The following is a 24,236-nucleotide window of genomic DNA, read 5'->3' on the forward strand; positions in this document are numbered from 1 at the left end:
GAGCCTACCTACTGGCAACTTCAATGTTTTCTGCATTCACTCTAATTTCCACTTTCTTAGAAATATGTGGTTTTGAAAAAAATGTAAGATTTCCCACATAAGGTCATGTTCTCTTTTCCTCCCAATGTGGAAATAAGGAAAAGGAAGTTCTACATCCTTCATTCCCGGGTAGGAAATGAGATGGTCTGTGTCTAGGAGAGAATGTGTATGGTTGATATTGGTAAATGGGGGAGAGCCAACGCCAATTCTACTAATCAAACTGAATGCTTTTAGGTTAAGTGATTACAGAAAATTATCTGCAAGACTGAACTAATCCAAAAAGCCAGACACTTGAGCAAAACCCAACTCACCAACTATACTTCAGGGACCAATCAATATAAGAAGTAGGCAAGGCCTACCCCTTTTTAAGGAAAATGCTTGGCATAAATTTACTGTTTGGGTTAGTTTTTGCTAGGCCAACAGCCAAAACCTCTACCACTATCCTTAATTAGTGCTAGCTTCACAGGGGAGAGAGACAAATTCAGGATCACAGCTAAATCCCACACCCCAGGGGATGGAAGCACGTCTGCTGCTGGGAAGGGCAAAGGCCATAAAAGCACCCTCCCAGGGAAGCTTAGCTACCCCTGCCACGCAACTCATTCTTCCCCGTACCCAAAGATCCCTCAAAAGATACTAAGATGCTGCCACCAGCCGCCACCCACCCTTTACTGGAAAGCTCTTCAGGGCCAGAGGATGGAAGCCAAGAGGAGAAGTAGGAAGAACAGGAAATTACACGGGTGGCATGGTTTCGGGTGCAACGTTAAAGCCATCTACCACCAGCTTCTGAGAAGGGCCACCCATTACATCTTTCCTCGAGTCCCCCCCGTTCAAATGCGTCTCCAGAGACTGGACAGGTGAGACTTCGGTATCTATTTACATCTTGACAGAGACCGTCCTGTGCGATTAGCCATCTGGCACCCAGAAGACATCAGTCCTGAGGGACCACAGTGCAGTCACCATTTGAAAGCACAAGAGGGCTCCTGATCCTCTTTAATAAATAATTATCCATCAATGGCCATGTGCCCGTAACTACGCTGGGCACAGGAGATTTAAAGATGGAGACTAGTGCCTTCCCAGGAGCGTCCTGGGGAGGCTGACGAATGGAAGGCTCATTTCAATATGTGACAAAGGATAAGACACTGGATACCATGACAACACCGAAGAGGGTCACTTCCTCCAGTCTGCAGGTTCACAGAATACTTCCTGCAGATGACATTTAAGTTTAGAAGTTTTTAACCTGGGCTACATAGACCCTCCCCTCTCCCCACAGAGTCCAGGGTCAGAATTCAAAAGACCCCATAGACTGCAAGAGAAAAAATTTACATTTTCTTCTCACTAACCTCTAATTGGAATTAGCATTTCTTTCAAGTACGTATCCAGGTAACAGACCACAGAACTATCAGCAGGACCTATGACTTTGTCACCAATGAAAATCATATTTATATATCATAGTACAGTTGTCACAAATATCTTAAAATGTCATTTACATTGACCACGATTTCAAAAGTGTGGACAATAGGATTACTGCTAGAACATTTCATTTAGTGCATACTTAACAAAGCATTCATATCACTATGTAAAAATTTGATTTTTTAAGTATTTTGATACTCGGATTTCAATATAATCACCTTCTCTGGTCATCCTACATATTTTATTTTAAGCATTAATAAAAATATTACTCTGATAAGCTATCAACTGACTTCACCACATTGCCAAAGGGACCCCCGCCACTCCCCAAACGTTAAGGTGACTAGTGATGGAGAAAGCAACGATGACACCAGGGGTCAGACTGCAGAGGCCCCGGGTGGCCACGTGGCCGTGTGGGAAGGTGGAGCCAGGTTCCCTCGTGGAAGCTACAGGTCAGGGTTCACCTCCCAGGGCCCCGTAGATGCTGAGCCTCTGTGGCAGCCAACAAAGCACCAAGTTAGAGGTGCCCTTCTGCAGGTGCGACCGAATACCTCTCCCCTGGCCTGTCAGTCAGCACCCCGACCACAGGGTTCACCACGTCTGGGTCATTGGTATGTCGTGAAATAAATACACTCAGCTCCCTAAGAATATTCCGTAGTTCGTGAATATTTTACTTACATATGCTTGATGTTCTTGGTGGCATGCACAAAATTCCTGAGGGCAAATACTAGAACCTACTCATTTTATAGCCTCACACAGAGCACCTGCCATACCTAAGTGCTTAATACATTTTTGATGACTTGACTAGAATGTATAAATTTACATTTCCCGACTTAAATACAACTCATGACAATATTTTTGCCCATCTGTAGAAGCAATTATAATTCTAGGCTCTTTTTATCTCCTTGGGTTATATTAAATGAGTGCTTCCCTAAAATTAACTTCCTCTCTCCAGCTTTGCCAAGAATGACACTGTGTGAAGAATCCGCCGCCCAAGACAATGGATTCTCTCCTGGTTTATGTTCTTGGGTAGAAACCGAAACACACGTTTAAGCTGTGCCAGGCTAAGCGTGGTGGCCCTGGAATGCCTAGGGTGGCTGACCTGAAAAACAAGGTACTGCTTATAGTTTAAAACCCCATGCAGAACTGAGAAAAAAAGAGAAAATGAGAGAGAATAAGAGAAAAGAAAGGTCTTACTTAGAAAGTGAATTAAATAATTACACATTAGGATCTGGATTTTCAAAGCTCAGGTCGCCATTTTTACTATTTATATAAGGCAGTAAAATTCATGCTATGAATATGAGTGCACAGTGCACATTCTCTGTGGCACCCATTTGGGGAAAATACCTTACCACTTGGGAAAGGAAGAACTGGACCTTAGGAACCAGTAACTTCTGAGTGGGCTGCAACAGAAACTATCTCCCACTCCTGCTGAAAGGCTAATGGGTCCAGACAGGGAAGCTTCCACTAATTTATGCAAACTGAGTGAAACCGAAAAGCAGATCCTTTAAAAAAAAAACTCCCATATCTTCTGACTGCAGAGCTAAATGATGAATTGACATGACATCGTAATTCACACAATTCTTTACCACACCTTTTTAAATTTAAAACTATCACACGATTCTTGAGACACCAATGTAATTAATTCCAGAAAAGTCAGAGAATTGCTGTATAATTTTAAAAGTTCTACCAGTTACACTAGAGTTGGTATTTCTTAAGAAACAACTACAACGGCAACAGCACCAATGAAATGCCAACCCATCACGTGCGACAAAACTCCGGTCTCTGCGCAGGTGTCAATGGGGAGTGTCAGTAGCAAAGTCTCTATCACATACACGGTAACACGCTAACCAAGGGGAAAGCAGAACTGTGTTAAGTTTCAAAAATTAGAGTACAAAATGTGATAAGCTATCCAGACCATGAATTCACACATAAAAAAAAAGAGCAATCAACAGAAAAAATATAAGAAATGACCCTGTTGACTAATGCCCTGTCTTTTCCAATCGAGGGCCAGACCTATCCAAACCCAATCACGTGAGGACGGAATCAGTAAAGGTCAATCAAAGGCATGCTCAAACTCCGACTGTCTAGCTGACCTTCAGAGCTTGTGACAAATTGCTATCAGTCAATGTCAACTAATGACAGGAGCTCTTTGGCTAATCAATTGTTCTAAAAATGATCAAGAAAACTACTCACAGGCCAGCTCATTTTCACATCAATGCCTGTGAAGTATGAAAAGCTCATTTTTTTGAGTTTTTAATAAGCTCATAAGTAAAGCAGTTACTTGGTAACAGAGGTCACCTTACGGAAAAAGGTGGAACCTTTGCCTGCCTTTTACATATTCTTTTATTACCATATTACAGTAAAAACATGCCACGGATGTGCCAGAGGGCTCCATAATAAAGTAGGTAACACTTCATCCACTTTGGAGACAAACACTTTTGTGTTAGAGGGAACTCTGTTTGGGAGTAAATAATTTCAAACGCATTTTTCAGTTCAGATGAAACATAATGACCTCAAGTTTACTAGAGATATTGCCTAACAGTGAGAAAATGCACTTTCTTTGAAAACACTTATGGCCAAGTTTGTGCCCTGAAATAGGCAGTTACTACTTTTAGGTGATGGAGTTGTTTTTCTTTGTTTTAAGATGACCTGTTTTCACGATGCTGAAAGTCGAGCCAGTGGAGAACAGGGAAAGTCCCTCACATTTGGTGAGTCGATGAGAGGAAAGGAGAGTCCAGGGGGCGGTGCTCCTGGGAAAACAGTCCCCTGTCTGTTCATCTATTCCACACACCACGTAAGTTAATAATATGGACTTTTGGATAACGGGCATTTGCAGGGCAAAATAACTTCCCCTTTCTTTTTCACACCTGACTTTTCCCATCAGGAAATCATTTCCCTACTCTGCCTGCCCCTGGCATGCAGAGGCCACACTCTCATTTAGAGTCCCACGGTGAGTGTGACGAAGGTGACACACGGGGCTGCCACAGTCCGCAGGCTGATACCGAATTGTGTGGTCACAACTCGGTATCACTTGCCCTTTCTCGTCACTATAGATGCATTCTGGTGCCCCTGGACTATAAGAAGTTCCCCGAGAAGTACAAGAATGAAGGAATCGGTGTGCATAAAAACAGCTCGTTCAACTCGCTCTGGCCAACAGAAAAATGAAAAGAAAAAAAAACTGTTTGTTAAACATTTTTCTTCACTGTCAGGGTTCTTAGGTCATCCTAAAATTGCTTTTAAAATCAGTTGTTGTTTTTTTGAAACAAAGAAAAGAACCGGTTTCTAAACAAGCAGCATTCACTTCGTGTTTTTTCATCTGAAAAACTGCGGATAACAGATTAGATCCTAAACCTGAGTTGCTAAGGTAGTTTTTCAAATTAAAATATCTTCTGTGGCCTCAACCACTCTCAAGTTGTCCATAGGAAAGAAATAAAGGAGGGAGGGCAACACTTAAGCCGAGCCATAATTGGAAGTATGTGAAAAATGAAGTGTCAGTTTGGTCAATAAAGGGCAAAGGTCAAGGGGAACTGCAGCCCAAACTCTGTGCAAAATGTGCTCATTAAGACATCCAATCAGAGTGCTCCTTCCCACCTATCCCATTATTCATCAGACAGCTGACTGTTTCAAACGCCCGGGTTTGGGCTGTTATTACTTTTCTTCTTCATGTAAAAAGGCGAGCTGGTATATAAATCGTTGCTTAGTCATCTGGAACATAACGTGGCCCTTCCCTCTCTCCCAGCTCCGCACCCCCTCCCGTCCAGCTCGGCCAGCTAGCTTCACAGGTCGGAAACAACTGCCTTGAGAGTCCCTTCAATAATAAATGGAATTGCCTTCTGCCTATAGGTTGCCTGCACTCATACAAAAGCCGGCGTGGAGGGGGGTGGGGTGGGGCAGTGGGCGGCATTGCAACTATTGATACAGTATTAGAAAGAAGTAGCCGTGCTTCTCATTGTCCCTCTTTAAAGAAACATGCTGTTTTTGCCTTTTTTTAAAAAGAGGGAGCAAAATACAGTTGTTGATCTGAGTCCTGCCCCCAAAAGGAGAAGTTCATCAGAGGGTTTTTGAGGTTACAGTGACCATTCCAGTCCTTTAGGGTTGAAATATTTTACATCAGATTTCAATATAGCGATCATGCTTGTTCTTTATCTTCACAAGAGAGGGAAAGAAGATGAGCTTTAAGTGGAAAGTGTTCTGCCAGAAAAATGCCCTTACTTGTTTTGGGTGCTACCACTCTCAGTTCAATAAATCTGTGAATGAGTGAAACAGGATAGGCTCTTAATACATAATACAAATTAATCATATCCATCATCATGCTCTTCTGCCAATATCTCAATCATCGCTCTGCTTAAGTGCACACAAAACCAGACCCTCCCTTGCCAGCAGAGTACGACCCCCCTGAGGCTAACGCTGATCCTGTCTTATTTGAAGCTTTGTCACCATTACAGGGCACAGCGCCACGACCAGTGCAGTCACTGGGGGAGGAGTCGTCCAACTGATAACAGGAAGAATGTCCATTAAAGGATCTGCTCTTCCATGCCTAGCCACACAACAGCACTTTACCACATAGGATGTCACAGTTAGGAGCTTGGGTTCTGGGGTCAGACTGTAAGGGTTCAAGTCCTAACTCTACACCAATCAGAATGGGACTCTGAGCAAGTCTCCTAGCCTCTTTGAGCCTCTGAGATCTCCTTAATCAAGTGAGAGATGGAAATACACTGGCTGCCAGCCCTGAATGTGTTCTTTCATTATTCTACAGCTATGATGTATTCATTCTCTTGACTTGGAACCAAAAAGGGTGAAGTGCCCAAACTCAAGATGTGTTCAGTCATACATAAAGCTGCCCATGAGCTGTAGAATGACTGCCCCCTGTCCCCAGGGAAGGAAGACAAAAAGGGACCAAATGCGCTTGGTGTTCCCCTTCCCACAATCACACGTTTCCCAAAGCAGGCCCTGATTGTAGCCATAGGGCAGCCACGCACAGTAGGAGAGATAGCAAACAGGACAGAGTCACAGATCTGCTGATGTCTACCTGGGCCTATGAGACTCTACTTAGGGGTCCTGCAAACACCCCACCCTAAAGCAGTGATAAAGGCAAGCAACTGCGCCCCCAGAGCTGACTCTGACAGTTACTCACTCTTGGATATTTATGCACTGTACTTTTCTCTTCTCTGAAATGGGAAAATAGCAAATAATCAACAGGGAAAAACTAAGGCCCCCATCGCATGTCTCTGGAAGCGCTTTGAGAAAGTTAAAGAGTAGACAAAATCAATGTTGTAGCGGCCGCAGCAGCACCCTCACCAAACACCTCTGTTAGTCGCCTCTCCTTGCCCATCTGAAGGAGCCTCACACATTAAAGAACCTGCACAGTTTCCTGCACAGGCCACAGGTGTTCATCCCAAATGAAGTCAGGTGTGCCGAGGAAGAGTCAGTTGCATGGTAAATAACTTGAGTGGGAGGAAAGATTCTTTATGCGAATCATGAATAAACACTAAATCCCTGAATAAAAGTAATATACTTTGGATTTTCTTAATTACCTAGCTAATGTATGCTCTCTTAAAAATGCCCAAGATTCAATATCACATTTTTTTTATGCTTAGGTAGAAATTGTACTAAAGCTACTCCATCAGTCACCACAGCCGCTACTTTGGCAAATTATCAGGCACTCAAAACCCCCCAAATTGCTGCAACACTAACTAGAAATTGTTACTGTATATTGAAGTCTGTCAAACATTGTGAATTTCCTGGATGACTTACTTTGTTTCTTTACTTTGAAAGTCCAAAAGAACAGGCCTGGGTTGAGACATAGAGGCTGTTTTATGCCCACACTGTGCAGCAGATAGGGTCATTTAGCAGACGAACAAAGCCTAGGGGAGTCGGTTTTTTGGACCACAGGTGCCATAATGAAGTGGTGAAAATTGAAAAGAAATGAGGAAAAAAGAAACGCAGCACAAATAATACAGTAGAGAAAGTTTTAAAATATGTATTACTCCGGTCTGTGGGGGAAGCACCTCTTTGGAGAAGTTCTTGACAGATTGAGTTATTTCTGTCTATTGGGTATGTATAAAGACATATTTATGGATTTATAAATCTTTGGAAGAGGGCTGTTATTTACCCAGTTGACTAAAATGGACTCAAACTGTGTAAATAACTATTTAGGACATGCACTACGGGCCAAATGCTGGCACGGCTTACACAGCCAGGCCTGCCAGAAGAGGCAGGCAGGGAAAACGCGGGAAAGCCACTGTGCACAGTTAATCCGCCGGCTGCACAAAGACCCGGCTCCACAGGTCTCAGGGATGAAAAAAAGATTTAGGAGGGTCACGGTTGGCATGGAAATGTACATAAGTTGTTGCAGCAACACTTCTAGGTGTCAGTCTGCATTTAGCAAGGAATAAATCACACGGCCAAAGACAACCCACAGGGAAGTCTGAAGGTGGGACTCCCGATGCCGTATTTTCCAGCTACTGGAGGAGAGGAGGGTGAAATCGGGAGGGAAAGTTTCTACCTGCCCACAGTGGAAGTAACTGACTTCAGTTTTTTTTTTTGGTGGGGAGATGAGGAAAGAAGGCACGAGGACAAAAATCTTGTACAAACCATCAGGAAACTGAAAGTTTAGGTTGGACATCGTACTGGGACCTCAACCAATCCTTCGACTCAGCCCTAACCTTTTTTCCTTCACCTGTCAACTGGGGCTAGACCTGTTTGATCAGCTGAGACCCTTCCAGGGAGATAATTTATGTAAAAATGGTTTTTAAAAACTAGGGGATCGTCTTTTATGAAAAATACAAAGAGAGACAACATAAGTGGCAATCTCTAGTAATGTCAAGGATGTATGGTTCTTGGTTACAATCAAATTCATGATCAAATTGACCTTTGGAGAGCACTTGTTGAAGGAAGAAGAAACACGCAAACTCCTAATTCCTTGTTATGACAAGTCAGAGGGGAAGAATGGGGATGAGGTGTTTGCCCTTTGCAAATCCTTTTATCAGTTACGGTTAAGAAAATGTAATATAAACTTGAATTTAAACTTTAAATTCAAGTTCATGGTAGCTGTTCACAAGCCTTCAAAGAGCAGCAGCTCTACTGCCTGCCTGCTGGTGGGTGATGCATTTTTTTTTTTAAAAAAGCCAGAAATGGAAGACAAAAAGCAACAAAGCTCTGGGCTGTGACCCCATGTAGCAATTTTGGAGTACAGGAAAAAGAACGGAGGTTCCATTTACACTTTTTTGAAAACTCATGGTGTAAGAAGAATTCTGAAAGTAGGGCTTTTTACTGAAAGTGCTGACATCACCTTAACTACAGTACTGTGAGCAGCGACGCCACAGCATACACATGCGCACACCTGAAAGAAAAAGCACCCTGTGGGTTGATGCTGCGTATCATTTTCTGGTAAAAGTCAGAGGGCAGAGGTTGCCTCTTTCTGTCTCAGCCCTGAACCAGTCCACTGATATTATTCCAGGCTCCATCTTTCCTAGACCTGTAGTCGTGATGAAGTCAGCAACTTTACTGGAAACAATAAAATGTCTCAAATGCTTCAGGTGTAGAAGTGCATCCCAGTCCAAGCAGCATTCATGGGCCTAAGAAATTTCACTTTCCTGCTTTTGTTTTCAAATTAATCATGTTAAATATACTGCAGACTACAAACCCAATTGGTAGAGACCACTTCAGCTTGAAAACAAAATTCTTTTGCTATTTAACAGCATTCCAGTGAAACATGATCATCAAACCAGAGTTTAAAGTAGGTACCTACTGTGGACTCAGACTCGGCTTCAATAAAAGCTGTCTTTTTTGTTCAGCTAGAGAACACTCTTTTAAACTTGGGTCACTTTAATTGAACACAAGAGCCACTGCCGTCCATCTCATCAAAAGCAGCGGGAGACACCTGGACACTCATTCACCCTGTTGTTGGAGATTAACTTCCTGCTCAAACTTTACTTCCTGCCCGTTGTCTGATGTGCACATCCATGGACACTCAAGTGCACACACGGGCATGAGCAGTCAAGGAGCAACACGAATCCAACTGACCCGGTTTCTTTCCATTTCTTCCTGATTCCCTTTAATCTGCCTTCGCAATGAAGCCAAGCACTTAAGAAATTCAAATAAGTTCAGAAAAATGGCTTCCACCCAGTGGAGAGGGAAACCCAACCTGGGTTTCTGAAAGGCCCACTGCCTTCTAAGCATCTTAAGACATCATTAACGTGGATGAGCTCTTCAAAAGCCTCGAAGGGCAAATAATAATAAGAGTTCTTATTTGTATAGCATGGTATTAGTAGCGTACTGTTCAGGCACATTTCAACTTCTAGTTCTCCAATAGCCCTCAGTCAGTTCACTGACCCATTTTACGGAGGCGGCCGGGTGACTGGCAGTTAGGCAGCTGGAATGGCAGAGAAGAGGAACAGGAGAGGGGGTGCTAGTGCGATGAGCTGATTCTCCTATTTTGTGGGATTTATGTCCTAGGAAAAACTATAAATAGTCACTAACTAAAGGATTCTGATTTTTTCAAGCCTGACAAGTGAAACAAATAGCAAAGGAGAACAATGAGAACACCTCCCTACCTTGCTCACTGCTGTTATCTCCGCTGTGTGATGTGTGGCCACCGCTGGAAGGGCCCGGGGTTCCTCCTGAACGGGTGGACGCCGTGTCATCGTGATCTCGGTTCCAAGAGGGCTGTGGGGACACAAATCAGAAATCCGAATGGGGAGGCCTGTTCAGCCTGGCTCACAGACTGCCATCACATGACGACAACGGGGCAGGAGATGGCCGGAGTGGACAGCCGTGCTGTCTCTCCCATCCCCCTTCACAGGCGGTGCCAGCTCAGAGCTACACTGGCACACTCAGAATTTGCCAATTTCTGCTGCTAAGCTGAAATAATATGTATAAATAGTTATTCTGTAAATAATTGCATGCTTTATTACCAAGGAAAACAAAAACATTGCAATCAAAGAAGGAAAAAAATGCTGCCACTTGGTTCTGACTATTTTTAACATCAACAAACCCTCTGGCACAACAGCCTGCTACTCTGAAAATGCAAAATGAGAGTGGTGGTCTATAACAGGGTGGTTTATAGCACCCTCTGATTCACCCTAGAAGACAAACATGGCCTTGCAATTAGGCTGAGGTCCATAATAGCTAGTATGTGTCAGCTGTTTGCCGGATGGTACATGGCAAATGGACCAGGCACAGGGACAAAAAAGAAATGAGAATAACAATAGATTCACATGGACTGTGTACACTCAGCCCCATGCCGAGCCTTCATGTACTATTGAACGGAAAACAGATGTTGCTTCTTATCACTGGGTGCATTTGAAAGTAACATTCAGATAGAAAAAAATTGGCTGTAAATTAAATTCTTGGGGAAAACAATCATGGTGACACTTCTCCCAAATCTCCCTTTATCACCAGAAAAGGGTTTAATTAGCTTTTAGTGCTAGCTTTCAAAAACAGCCCTGTGAGTCACTGGTCACCCGCACAGTAGGAATGATGCAAAATAGAAGGCTGGTTCTTGGCTTTGTCCTAAAGGAAGTGCTGTTTGTTTTCCAGATGATTAGTGGGAAAGCAGGATGATCTTGTATGTAAAATATGTCTACATCGTTGCAGTCACAGAACGTCAATGGGTCACGAATGTGTCGCAAGTAGTGAAGTTTATCAGCCCTCCCAACATTTTTAATACCCCTAGCAAAAGCAAAGTGCTCTTTGCTTATTTCTTGGAAAGCATTTTCATATTCCAGAGACAATAAGAAGGGATGAAGAGATCAAAATGTTCAGACAGCCAGGGAGAGAAAAGTAAAGATAGCACCTAAGAGGCATGCTTTATAAGAATCAAAGGAAAAGAGTGAGTATTCCTGAAAAGGATGCTTGCCTTCAACCTATCCCACACTCTTGGCCAGAAGATTAACACAGCCTGGAAAATTAAAGAAAGTCACAGAAAGATTTGCCACTTGTACACTGGACTCAGGCATTACGCTTATTCTAAAAAACGGTGCTAATTGATCTGCTGATTCTATGATGGAAGGATATGTGAACTGTGAAAGAAGTGCTTTTGACAAACGTGCATTCTGCGGCATACCAGAAGCATGCTGTAAGGCGTAATCTGGAACACATGCTCAGAATGCAAACAGTTAATGCATAAATTTTCAGTTTGCACAACTGCAGCTCTAAAAGGGGGACTTGTTTATTCAGAGCTCTGCAGAAAGAACGGTACAGCACCCAGGGGACAGACAATGCCAGGCACAAAACCCCGGTGCCTCGACATGTAAAAGGATGTTTTTCTATGTGCTACAAATCCCACTTGAAAATATAATTAGAAGGAGAAAATGGCAAACTATTGCATTAACTGTAATTGAACAAAAGACCAGCAAGGCATGTGGGAGGCTGCAGGAACCCGTGGGAGTTTCAGGATGCACGAGATCCTGCGAGTGACGTCTCCTGGGCACTCTCATTTTATTTACGTTGTCCCTCACTACTATTGTTGACTGGTGATCTGACTTGTAATTAATAGAAAAGCTAGTGATAACAAGCGAAACCACAGAGCAACAGACTAACCTCGTCAGAAGCACGTTTGTTAATCTGATTAAGACTAGGACTCTAGAAAGGTGACTTAGAACCAAAGAATTACTCCACGCCATACAGAAAACTATCCTCCTTTATGCTACAACAGACCTGATATATTCACTATCTTTTAATGAGCTCTGCTGATTTATTCAGCTCTGCTCTGCTCCCTCCCCCACTTTTCTACTGTGCAGGATGTAGATTAATTCAATGCTTAATTGTTTAGTAAATTCAATTTTCCACATTCTATTCTGCATAGCTTTAGCTAAGGTTCTTAAATCTTCAGCAGTGAGCCCTGAGCCCAGTGTTTGTGATCTGTGCCTACCTTTTTTCATCGCCATTTTTCTTCATCCACCACTTAATTCACCATGAAAAGATTTTCCTTGCTGGAAATTCTGATTCCGCTATGATCTGTGAGGCATTCCGATTCACTGCATTTCCATTGTGTTGGGTCTTAGATGCTGGGCTCCTCTTTTCTCACAGCTATCGCCACATTATACAGGCATTCATGCAAGAAATGTTGGATTCCACCTCAGTTTATCCAAATTTTGTGCAACCTATATGTTTAAATTTGTGTGTTCACCAAAGGTAGGAGCCAATATTTTCCACCTAATCTCATTCTTCTCACAGCCTTGCTCTTTCTGGGAAGGCCTGTGAGTACCGCATGCACTTTCTCTGAAATGAAATCTAACTTTTGTGGTCCTCTCTTGAATTAGCATTTTGGATATTAGCATTTCAAGAATGGTGTCGTCATATGAAGCTGAGCATTAGGAGAATCCACAAGGTTACCAAAACAGAATGAGAATCATGTTTAGTTCAGTTCATTAAGCATGATTAAAGTCTAAGGACCAGAAATAGCTCATGAATTCTTTGAGTATAAATATGTAAGACAGCCCTAATCAGAAAGAACTCCCCCCAAATCCATCCACTGGAGAATCTCAGTTACAACAACACATCTCTGTGATTCTATGTGGTTACAACAAACATCATTATTATTTTAAAAATAAAATATGTGCATTTGATTATGTACATGTATCTGTGAAGCTGTGAGTTGCTTGGGGCCACTTGTAAAATAAGGCTGACAGAATAAAACCAATGGTGCACTGCATTCAACGCACAGCAAACCTGAGTCATGGTTCTGAGTTAAGTTCCAAAGAGGCTTTTTTCTTCAACATATATAACTTCAGAGTAATCAATGTCTATGTTCTCATCTACTGAAAGTCCATTAAGACTAGAGGTCCTAAGTTGAAGTCCATGGACCTTCTAAAGAAGACTTCAGGGGAGTCTTATTTTAACAACAATTGCATTTAAGTGCATACTTGCATTTTTCCCTCATCTCCAAGAGATGTTCACTGAGCTAGATAGAAAAAAAAAAAAAAACGGGACTGGAAAGACCTTTGAAATCTTGGAGTCTACACTGTAACTTGACACTGAGTGCCAACCTTCAAAAACATTTGAAAACAAGGACCTTTAAAAATGAGGATAAGCTAAAATTCATAGAGTGCTACTTTTTATTTATTAGGCAATTGTACTCGTATCCGGTAGTGAAATAGAAGCAATGCCCTCCTTCGCTACAGGCCCCTCCATGGCCAGGCTAGTATCTGAATCTTCCCTCCATGTCCTTTCCTGGCTCAGCGCTGTGTAGGGCACACACTCAGCACACAATCAGTGCTCAGTGGACTGAACTGAGTCATTCATTCGTTACTATTCCACCAGGAGTCCAGCAGACCGACTTCCCAAACAATCCTTCCTCCTGAATGAAACTATCCATTGATGGTTCTTTTCTTCTTCTTTCCTTCATAATTGTTTTCATCTATGCCTTAATTTTGGACATACTTCAGGTCTTCATATCACCTTTCACATTTTTCTTAGGCAATTCCTTTCACTATCATGCTGAGTTTTCACCCATCTGCTACGAAAATGATGTCTCTGGATCTCTTCTGGGGTCTTTGGACTTGTAAGGCCAACTCCTGCTAAACCACCTCCACACAAAGATATTCGTCTGGCTCAGCAAGTCCAGAGCTAAGCTCTCCCCACCAAACCCCCTATGCTTCTCCTTTATTCTTGATCCGAGTAGGTATAACCCCATCCATCCATGGTATAGATTTCAGAACCGCCTGTAACACATATTTATTCATTCTCTCTCTCGCTCTCCTTCCCATCCAATCAGGCATCAGGTCTTTCCCATTTTTGCCCCTACGTATTTCTCAAATAAATTCCTCATTTTTCATCTTAGTGGTTGCCGTTCATGTTAAGACCCTCCCAGCTTTAAGGAATTTAAGTGAAATCACTCTTCAGCTTTAAGGGAGTTCAACTCCACTAGAATATAAGCTTCATGAGGATAGGACCTGGTGTCAGTTTTGCTCACCACTGCATCCAGCATACAAAGCACAGTGCTCGACACGTGTCTGGCACTCCGGAAATGTCTATTGAATGAACTAACAGCTTCCTACTGCCTACAGAATACAGTCTAGGACCCTTCACCTGGTACACAAGGCTCTTCATAGTCTAGCCCCTGGGCACCATTTCTCTCCTTGCTCCTTGTACTGCAGCACGTGATTTCTGGCAGGCCTGGTCTGCTTGTCTCTTCAGGCTCATCCTCATCCTTCCTTCCTGCCTGGAATGCCCTTCTCTGCCCTGCCCGGCCCCAGCCCCTGATCACCTCCTAGTCGCTAATTAAGTCACAGCTCAGATACCCCCCTCCTCCAGAATGCCTTCCCTGATACACATACGTGCACACTTCCCCCAGGATGAGTAAGCGTCCCATCCCCAGAGCGCTCAGAGCACCCGATGCACACACACACCTCTGTCACTCCACTCTCTCACCGTGGCCTGATGACCTGCCGTGCCTGGGGACACCCTACGCTGCCAGGGTTCTGAAGTCCTGGACTACGTCTTAGCCACGCTTCCACCCTTCGTCCCAGGAAAATGTCTATGCCACGTTAGATACAAACATGTTTTTGAAGAAATGAATAAAAAACTTAAGTGAGATATAAAGAATCTCTGTTAAATTCTCACCTGATGCTGTGCTCTCCTATATTAAATACCATAAAATATCTAAAAAACACTTGCATGATTTAAAAACATCACAAACTTGCATTCACATAAGCACACACCGCTATGAAATAGAGTGATACTCCATTGTACTATAACACAGTCAGATGAAAGAGAACTTGAAGCTACATATATCCCACTTTGAAATCTGACTATACCATCTCCATGGTCTTAGACCCGCCACAACCTCCCCAACTCTAACGTCCCTACCCTGCAAATGGGGATAAAGAAATACTCCTCTGCAGACACAACACATAAATTTCCAGGCATGCAGCAAGCACTCGATAAATGGCAGCTACTATAGTTCTTAAGGTAACAACACAGGCTGACCTAGTCAACTCTGAAATATTTACATACAGGTGTATTCAGTTTGTAGACCTTCTGGAAAGAATGGTTAACCGGAGCTGGCATAGCGTGCAGCTTGGTGTGCCTTGGGCTATCTCCCAGCTGGTGTGTGCTCAGGGAATGCAAACTGATCTTATTTTCACCTTCAAATAACATGATTTTACAGGTGGCTTGCTCCTCCCCACCCCATCAAGTCTAATTTGATCCCTGATATTTATAAATCACTTTACAGTATACAAAGCACTGTGACATATTTTCTCACTTGGTCATTCATCACATCAGTATGATGCCAGAATCTTTTTTTTTAGGCCCAAAAATAGTGGGGTTCTTTTATTCAAAATTTCTATACTACCTGTCTCGTTCAAAAAGATGGGTAAACTAGAGTCTGGTGATCTTGACTTGGAAGAGGCCAACTGGCAGCTACGTAAAAATTGATGAAATAATCACAGTGTTATTTAAAGTTAGTCTGCATCTATCAATAGGCAGATTCCTCTTTGGGGAAGTACTTTTGCATTTCAAACCACCAGAGTCTCTTTAGTAAATGATCTCTGGGGGGCCTGAAAGAGCTGGCTGATCTCCAGAAGTAAATGATCCAGTCTCTCCAGATCAGGAAAGCCACCGGTCTGTGTGGGGAACGCACCAATGCCTATACTTGCTCACATTCCCACACCTCCACGTGTCCATACATACACGGGCGCGCGCATCTGTGCTCAGCCACGAAGCATAGCAGACAGGACCACTGAATGCCACCATTCCACATGGCCAGGGCAGTCACAGCTACTTAGTTCCCCTCCCTGAGACTTTTTCACCTCTGCCTAAACAATGTCTGTGCCTTAAAGGCACAGAACTTCAGCAGATACGGTCCTGACACATCTCTCAATCAATAGGGCCATCTGAGCAAAAGAGACCAGAGAGACGCCCACACAGAGGTGAGTATTGAAAGTCTGATGTATTGACACTCTGATTTGAAAATCTTAGTGGCCCCAATTTGCACCTGCTTGATACCCAGAACACATCATAGAAGAACTCAACTCACTCAACGCCCAAAGAGCACCTACAATTCATGAGAGCCTGCTCCTCTCAAAACATACTCCCCTGAGGCTGTGCCTACCCAACTTCAAATTCGAGTCATCCAGGAAAATGATTTATGTGGGTTTGAAAAGAATTCCTTAAAATCATTAAAGAAAATTCACTGAACTACGACAAGATGGAGCCAGATGTTTTGCCTTCACGCCACAATGCTGCCCTGTTACCTTTTAACTTCTAGATATTTTTAAATACCAGAACCTCACACATTGATACTTCAGTGAGCACACATTCTATGGATTCAGGAGTTACATTCAAATGTGCTTGGGAACAGTCTGGAGATGAAGCCTTCCCTAATCCCACACTCTGTCCTGCTGACCGATGAACAAGTGTGGGGAGGTGGCTGCGGTGCGCTCCGAGCCGGAGGCGCCCCTGGTGGTGGCCCCACACGTGCCTCCCCCTGAGAGGCCGCCTGGTTAGAAGTTTATCTCCCTCGCACACTTCCGACTTTCTCCATCGACTCTCCTCCTTTTTTTCATTTCCTTCCCTGTCCCCGCCCTCACAACCTGGCCTCTGCCAAGTCCCTAGGGCTGCCAGGGTTCTTGTTGAGCCCCTTTTTAATGCTGTGATAAAACGTGCTTACTACCCGATGTAATAGAGGCCTGAAGGGCAACTTTGGTGACTCAGGGCAGAGGGTAAATTAGTGGTAAAGACGATGGCAATCCAGCACCCCCTCTCAGGACCTGCGGCTCTCATCAAAACCCCGCACTTCCTCTTCTCGCTGTCGCTGGCCGGCTGTCTTTGCCACTGCGGACTCCTAACCTAGAAGTGGGCCCCAGTGGTTACTCAGCGACCCCTCGCTACAGTGCTCGCTATGGTGCCCCAGCCAGGACCTTCACAAACAACCTCAGCGCATCTAGTCTGCATCAAACAGGGCAGATTTCTAAAACCTCGACAACTTAGCAACTGTGATATATTGCTTTAAACACGCGCACACACACACAACCACATATATGAGATCATGTGATAGTAGTCGTGGGTAGTCTGTGGAGGCAGAGACAGCATTCGTTAAATTGAGTTCTATATTTCCCAGTTCTCACGTACCACAAATAAAACCTGCAAAAATGATAATTTTTCAAACATTGGATCCTCTGTCTCTGTGTAATGAGGCATGTAGCGAGGAGGAGAAGAATTTTTGTGCCTTGGGTTTTTTTTGTTTTTTTTGCCTTTGGTAAAAATTCTCCAAGGAGTAATTTCATCTTTAAATGAAAGGTTTTGTATCAGGTGATTGTATGGGCACCAGAAATCGCTGAAGCCTCGGGTTCAGATGCAGGGAGCCACACGAGAGCACACCGACCCTCACACCCGCCCAGCAACACACACGCGCCATGTGCGGAGGAATCCGGCGGAAGAATGCGGATAAAACCTAATTTTAATGTTCCATTGCAATGACATGTAAAGCAGCTTGGGAGTCTACAACGTTTCTTACATCCACTAGCCATTGAGTACATGCGACCTTGTCTAGCTCTCCTCAAGGCCGGGATGCTCTGCGGGCAGTGAGGGCCTTTGGGAAGCTCAGGCCCAGCACCGTGGGTCACTCTCCCAGGGCCCCTTAAAACCTGACTTTCCCACGGTCTGACACCTTTTAGGTCTCAGCTCTGAGGCTCTCGGGTTGTCACTAATCTGCACTGTTGAATTCATTCGTCCACAAAATTAAAAATGGATCGATAATGCTAGGCAATAGTCTGCAGATGTAAAACACCACCAAAATATCCCCAAAGCGTGCCGTATGGAATGTACGCAGCACTGCTCCATTTTGCCCAGTCCCTTTACACGGAGGGTCGAGGGAGGAACCACCCCACGGGGACCCCACCGTGGTCTCAGAGGACAGCACCGACTCCTACACGGGGGAGGCGCCCGCAGACAGAGCACCAGGGAAAAGGACAGTTACAACCGAAGGGAAACTGCCAAGAACTGACAACCGTTTTACACACACACACATCTTAAAACCAGAAAATAAATGAGTAATTCACAAATTATTCAATTGTGCTGAATGTTCAAATTCTACAGTTTATTGTGGAGAAAAACCTCATAAACAGAAAAGAAGATAAAGCCTCATGACACTAGGAATCTTAGTCAAAGTACTTATTTATGTTTTAATAACATTTCCTTTTCCTATGCTATTGTATTATGGCTGGCATACTATTAATAAAAATATACTCTTATATTAAATTATTTTCATGGCTCTATGTGCTTCCACCCTTAAAATCATACCTGTGAACTGTAGTTTTAGAGTTAAATGTTCAAAAATTTAAAAAAAAACTCCAACTGGTACCATTATATTTCCAAATATTTGTACCTAAAATTTCATATGTTCATCTTCATTTATCTGTTAAGAGCTTTCTGCTGAAATCCAGGTATTTTCTATCATTTCTATTAGGAGTGGCAGAAGATTCTTTAAATTATGGCAGTATACCTGGAGTTATAAAATCCCTTTTAGAAGACTGCTCGCTTCCCAATGTTTTATTTTACATTTGTAACTTGGTATTCAGTGCTCCTCACTCCGCAAACATATTAAGATAAAATAAACTCAAAAGTGTCTTATACAAAACAACTTCAAACCACACATTTTCTAGGCAACCATCCTAGTAAAGAGAACATCTGATAACGCAGAAAACATTGTATCTTGAGTACAAAGTAGATCATGAGACCTCATGAGCAACTGGGCCTGAGCCATGTGGCGTCTGCCTGCGGAAATGTGGGGAAAAGTACTGAGCCCAAGATCGGCACATAAGTGTTACTGGAAGTTAAACTCAAGAGCAAATCTGCAGTCACTCACTGCGCTGTCTCAGCAACACAGCTGAGGGACCCTCTCCTCTGATACTACAATGAAATCAGAACAGTAGTGACCCTCCTAATAAAAATTAAAATGATATTTAAAAAAAACTCACGGTTTAAAAAAGGGTCAATAAAAAAAACATTCCATTAACCACTATTTGATCTTCCTTCCCCAGGTCAAATTCATGTTGTTGATGGTTGAGCAGCATGTAAGTACAAAGATATGATATCATGTAACACCTCATTCTGTTTATTTAGGGTTTACTATGTTAAATGCTTTACATGCATCCTTATTTAATTCTTACAAGGAACTCAGTAATGTCTGTTCTTTTATCATCCCCATTTTCAGATGGTGAAACCGGGGCTCCTGGAGGTACAGGCCCACCCTCCCCCGCAGAGCCTCATCCAGCCAAACGCCAGCACCCCGGTTCTGGAGCGTGCACACCTCAGCCCGACCCTGCTGGCCTGAGAGGCTGCGTCACTAAAAGTTAGTTGGTGCACTGAATGGCTCTTTCTCTAGAGTTTCAGAAATTTTCTCTATTCTGCTTTCAGACTCTCAGACCAGAAAATCCACAATTTTTTTTGTGAGACAGAAAAAGAAAAAAAACAGCCAAGATGTAATCTTGTTTTATTCAACTACCTTATGGCACTATCTTTCAGATAAAAGAAGCATGGAAATTTACATGGACCACTGATACCCGCTAACAATGAGCAACAGTCTACTTTCCAATTTCCCTGTGGTTTTTCTTTTTGGAGAACCTTTTTATCTTCTCAGTCAACTTTTATTTTTTAAGTACCCATCAATCCTTCAGGAGTTCTAAATCCTTAAGGTCTCAGAGTCTTAAATTTTGAGGTAGGGAAAGTGTTATTCCTACCTTCCTTATTTATCTTTGGGTAAAATTTATCCTGGACTTTCTCAACGCATCCTGAAATTCAGCTTGCATTTCTGGTTCCTAGAATGCAAGGCTCTCTCTGTTTCAAGGCACTTAACTGAGAGATCAACCAAAGCAACTGTGAATCCCAGAAGTAGGGGCCAAGTTATACTGTTGGTGCACTTTTTAAAGAATTCCAGTCCATCAGAATGCCGTTCTCCAGTCATACCTGAGGTGATTATTCCCGATGCTCTTCATACCATTATAAGAGTTATAGAGTATTTGGAATATTAGATGGACACTACAAGTGAAGAAAAGCCCCATAATTGATTTGTTCATGTTTTATTCTCCTCTTTTTCTATTGGCATGTTCTTTACATGCCCTCAACAAACATTAAACACTCAAGCAACTCACCATTATGGTGGCAAGCAAACCTTTAGAATGTCAAAACAGTAGAGGGAAGAACAATGCACCTGACTGAAATGGCAAGGTAATTTGGAAAATAAAATTGAGTTGCTACAAATCCCAAATTCCAGAATAAAAATGTTTATATTCACTCAAATGCAGATTGATACTGGCTTTGAATAATTATTAGACTAAAAAATAGCTGAACATCCACAGTACATTTGATGTGCATTAGAACAAGCACAATCTACACGTCTCTGTGATTTGGGGCAAGATACTTCCCGTGGCGATTTTGTTACTGAACACAGCTTATAAAATCTCAGAATGGGCCAAGCCACCAAACCGCACAGCAAGTGTTAAAACTTCCAGGGACAATATTTTCCAGAAAATGTAGAACATATTAACCGACAGAGGAGCGTGCTGAAGGAAATAAAGGGGTTAAATGATTCTGCTACACAGTGTCTTTTAATCTTTCCTTCAAAGAAATAAATTTATCACCAAGATCAATTCAAAATGTCATATTCCTGATTCTCTTTGGCAGAAACTAGAGCCAAAAAAAAAAAACCCAAAAAACTTTGACAATTAAAATAAAAATAGAAAAATGTACATGCATCTGGAACTATGAAACAGAAACACGTAATGACTCTATAAGATGATATTTATCTGTACACTGAGGGTAACCTTATTATCTACTTAAGTCTATTCCATTTTTGGCAGAAAGGCCACCCGTATCTGGCAAAGATAAATTCCATATGTTCTGTAGAGTTATAGCATATTTCCCATAAATAATGTATACAACAGACTGTAAATAAATCATACATTTATCTGAACTGTTCAAGAGTGAAGGGCAGGGTGGCTACTCTTGAGACAGTCTCCTAAGAATGACCAATTTCAAACAAAAGTAAACTTTAATGGTGAGTTAGTTATCACAAAGTTCTTAAAATAGCATATTCTTAAGTTTAAAACAACTCCAGATCTAGTGGGAACTTGCACATCAATGTTCCAGCTAAACTCAAAATGCCCCATTTAATTTTGCTGCTTAAGTTTCTATTCTGTTTGCAGCAACATAGTTAATAGAGTCATACCTATTTGCTGCAACTTTTAATACTCTCTACATTACTGGTTTTTATGGTCAGTAAAATACCTAGATTTAAAATGTAATGTGTGAGGTTTTGCCCCATGAAATACGCAGGGCTTTTTTTTTCTTCCTTCAGTGTGAAACACTTTAATATTGCAGTGAATAGAAAAAAAACTATCTTGGAAAAAGAAAATAGCCCACCTGCACTAGTCTGCTAGGACTTTACCTTGTAAAAATTGTTAGCACCTACCCCCAGAGTACACCCCTTTAGAAGCCCTACAGACACACAAACTATTTCCATTTCTTGTAAATAGTGTAAGTATGCCTTAATAACCTCAGACATCGTACACCATTTAGCTGGAAATTAAGTTTTGAAATAGCTGAGGAATAGTTTCTGAATAACAGAAAACACTATAGGTCACAGTTAATTATAGCTTGTCTATCAAATTAAGTTAATGTTCAAGAACACATCCAACTAGTTATAGAGAAATTAAGAGGAGATTTATTGTCAAAGAAATTCTTATTCATTCAGCTTCTAATAATTTTAAAAGAAGAAAGATAAGCCTTTTACAAGTTTGGATGGGATGAAAAAGTCTGGGTTTGCAATAAATCATTCCTTTCATTGGTTTTTGATAACTATGTTGATTTCATTATAAACTTCATTTTCCAGAGTTTCATAATAGTCATAAACACACTTCACTTTAAAGAGTTTCAATGGGACACAATGTGAATGCAAATGCAGAATAAGATGCAAATCGCAGAGGTCTGGGACCAAAGATGGACTATCAGTTAAGAATACAGTCACCGAAAACAAACATCTAGGCCTTAAGAGAAAGAACACAAAGGGGCTGATATGAATCTTTATATCAAGTATTCACAGCCCCAGGGAAGGCAAGCAAGAAACATAGTTTTCAGCTTTTCACCTAACTGTAAAGCGCAGGTTGATGACTTTGGTCTCCATTCATTCTCACTCTAAAGCGAGTACCACTCTTCATCTTCTCAGGCAAATAAACCCACAAGGTACTCAAAGAGGGAAACCAGATCTAGCAGACTAGTTGGAGATCCAGTCGCAGGCAGAGGAGGCTTACCAAACAGCAGAAAAGAAGAGATCAGAAAGAGAAAGAGCTGTAGTTCTGCCTTGCTAAATGACAACCAACAACTCAGATATTTATGAATAATAAACAAGGATAATAAACATGCTATTGGCTGGCATTGTGAAGAATAAGGGAAAAAATCTACAGAAATGGGAATTCACCAGCAATACAATTAACTTCAAGTTCGCATATATTGTCAGGGAAGAATTCTAATATAACTCAAAATATTATTTATTTACTATTATCATCTTAATGAGTCAAAATAATGTATGCTTCAATGCATTGTGAAATTTAAGACTTTGTATTGTGTCCGACTAAAAAAAAAAGTAGCAAGACTATAAAATGTTACTTAAATGTGTTAAACTCATAAAAAACTGTGGTGGTTTAAAGTATTACCTAGTAAACCTATTAGTAGTAACAATATTTCCTTTCTGTGGAAAAATATAATTCCATTTAAGTTTTTTAAAGAACCATAACATTTCACACTCCAGGTTCCTTACCTCATGATTATAATCCTGTAATTGTAACTAGAGTCATGAAAAGTATCAGGGGAAGAATCAATTGTAGAAATGTATTTTTGAGAATTAACGTAAAATTTATTTTTGCAACTTATTTATTTACCCTCCATCTGTTTAGCGTCCGTGCACATGTTATGGAAAAGCTGTGGCGGGCTTGCTGCATACCTTAAGGAGAGTTAATGACTTAGTTCTGGTTATAATTTGCATTTAACTGTATATACTCATGATACCAATAAACAATGAGTATGTAATTCAATAAATGTAGAAATAAGCTTATTTTGCCAGAGAGTCACTCTTTATGGTATATTTTAGGAAACCAAGAAGTACAGAAATATAAAATAATTTCAAAAGATTTGCACTGTGGTGTTTTCCTCTTACAAGAACATATTTCCTAGATTAAGAAATGCTATTTGGAAAGAGTGCTCAGAGAGAGTCTAGTAAAGTGTTGCCAATTGCTTTAATTTCGCACACATGAATGCATTAAACGGATTGAAATTGGATTCTGGTGACAAATATCTAAATGGATATATTCTTGTTTATTTCACATGGTATCCCCTACACCATTTATTAAAATGTCAAATTTATAAGTGTGGGGAATCCAGAAGTTGCCCGATAAAGGTAGACTTCTTGAAGAGGTTATTTAAGACTCCCAAAAGCTTTTCCAAATTTCCATAATCCTGAAATCACAGCACATCAAATTAAGGAGAGAGCAAAAAAGTCCCTTTATCATCTACACTCTACACACATCCTCATCTGCTTGACTTTTTCAAAACTGATTTTATACCCACAAGATTTGTTTATAAATATTAATAGTAAGATATCCAAACTTCTATTGAATCCCGAAAGTCAAATGTTGGAATTCTTGTTAAAGTTCAAACGGGGAGGCTGGATCTCATGCTTTGGACCTAACTTTGGAAACAGGTAGCACATCCCAACATTTCCTGACAGTGAGGGCGCCCAGCCCCCTGGGGCTGAGGGCGGTGTTGCTCTCATTGGGGTTTTGAAAACC

General features: G+C 41.8%; 1 protein-coding gene across 3 annotated transcripts in view; it reads right to left on the reverse strand.

Moving 5' to 3' along the window:
• Nucleotides 1-24,236, reverse strand: part of MEIS1 (Meis homeobox 1) — a 129,078-nt gene that overhangs the window by 91,050 nt on the left and 13,792 nt on the right. For all 3 annotated transcript variants that reach the window (XM_037126281.2, XM_037126282.2, XM_037126283.2), the window contains one exon: nucleotides 10,005-10,116. In XM_037126281.2, coding sequence (XP_036982176.1) covers nucleotides 10,005-10,116 — 112 coding nt within the window. The remainder of the gene's footprint in view (nucleotides 1-10,004; nucleotides 10,117-24,236) is intronic.

The sequence above is a fragment of the Artibeus jamaicensis genome, unplaced genomic scaffold (genome assembly GCF_021234435.1).
Source record: "Artibeus jamaicensis isolate MK-2021 breed Jamaican fruit bat unplaced genomic scaffold, CSHL_Jam_final contig_3174, whole genome shotgun sequence".
Classification (NCBI taxonomy): Eukaryota; Metazoa; Chordata; class Mammalia; order Chiroptera; family Phyllostomidae; genus Artibeus; species Artibeus jamaicensis.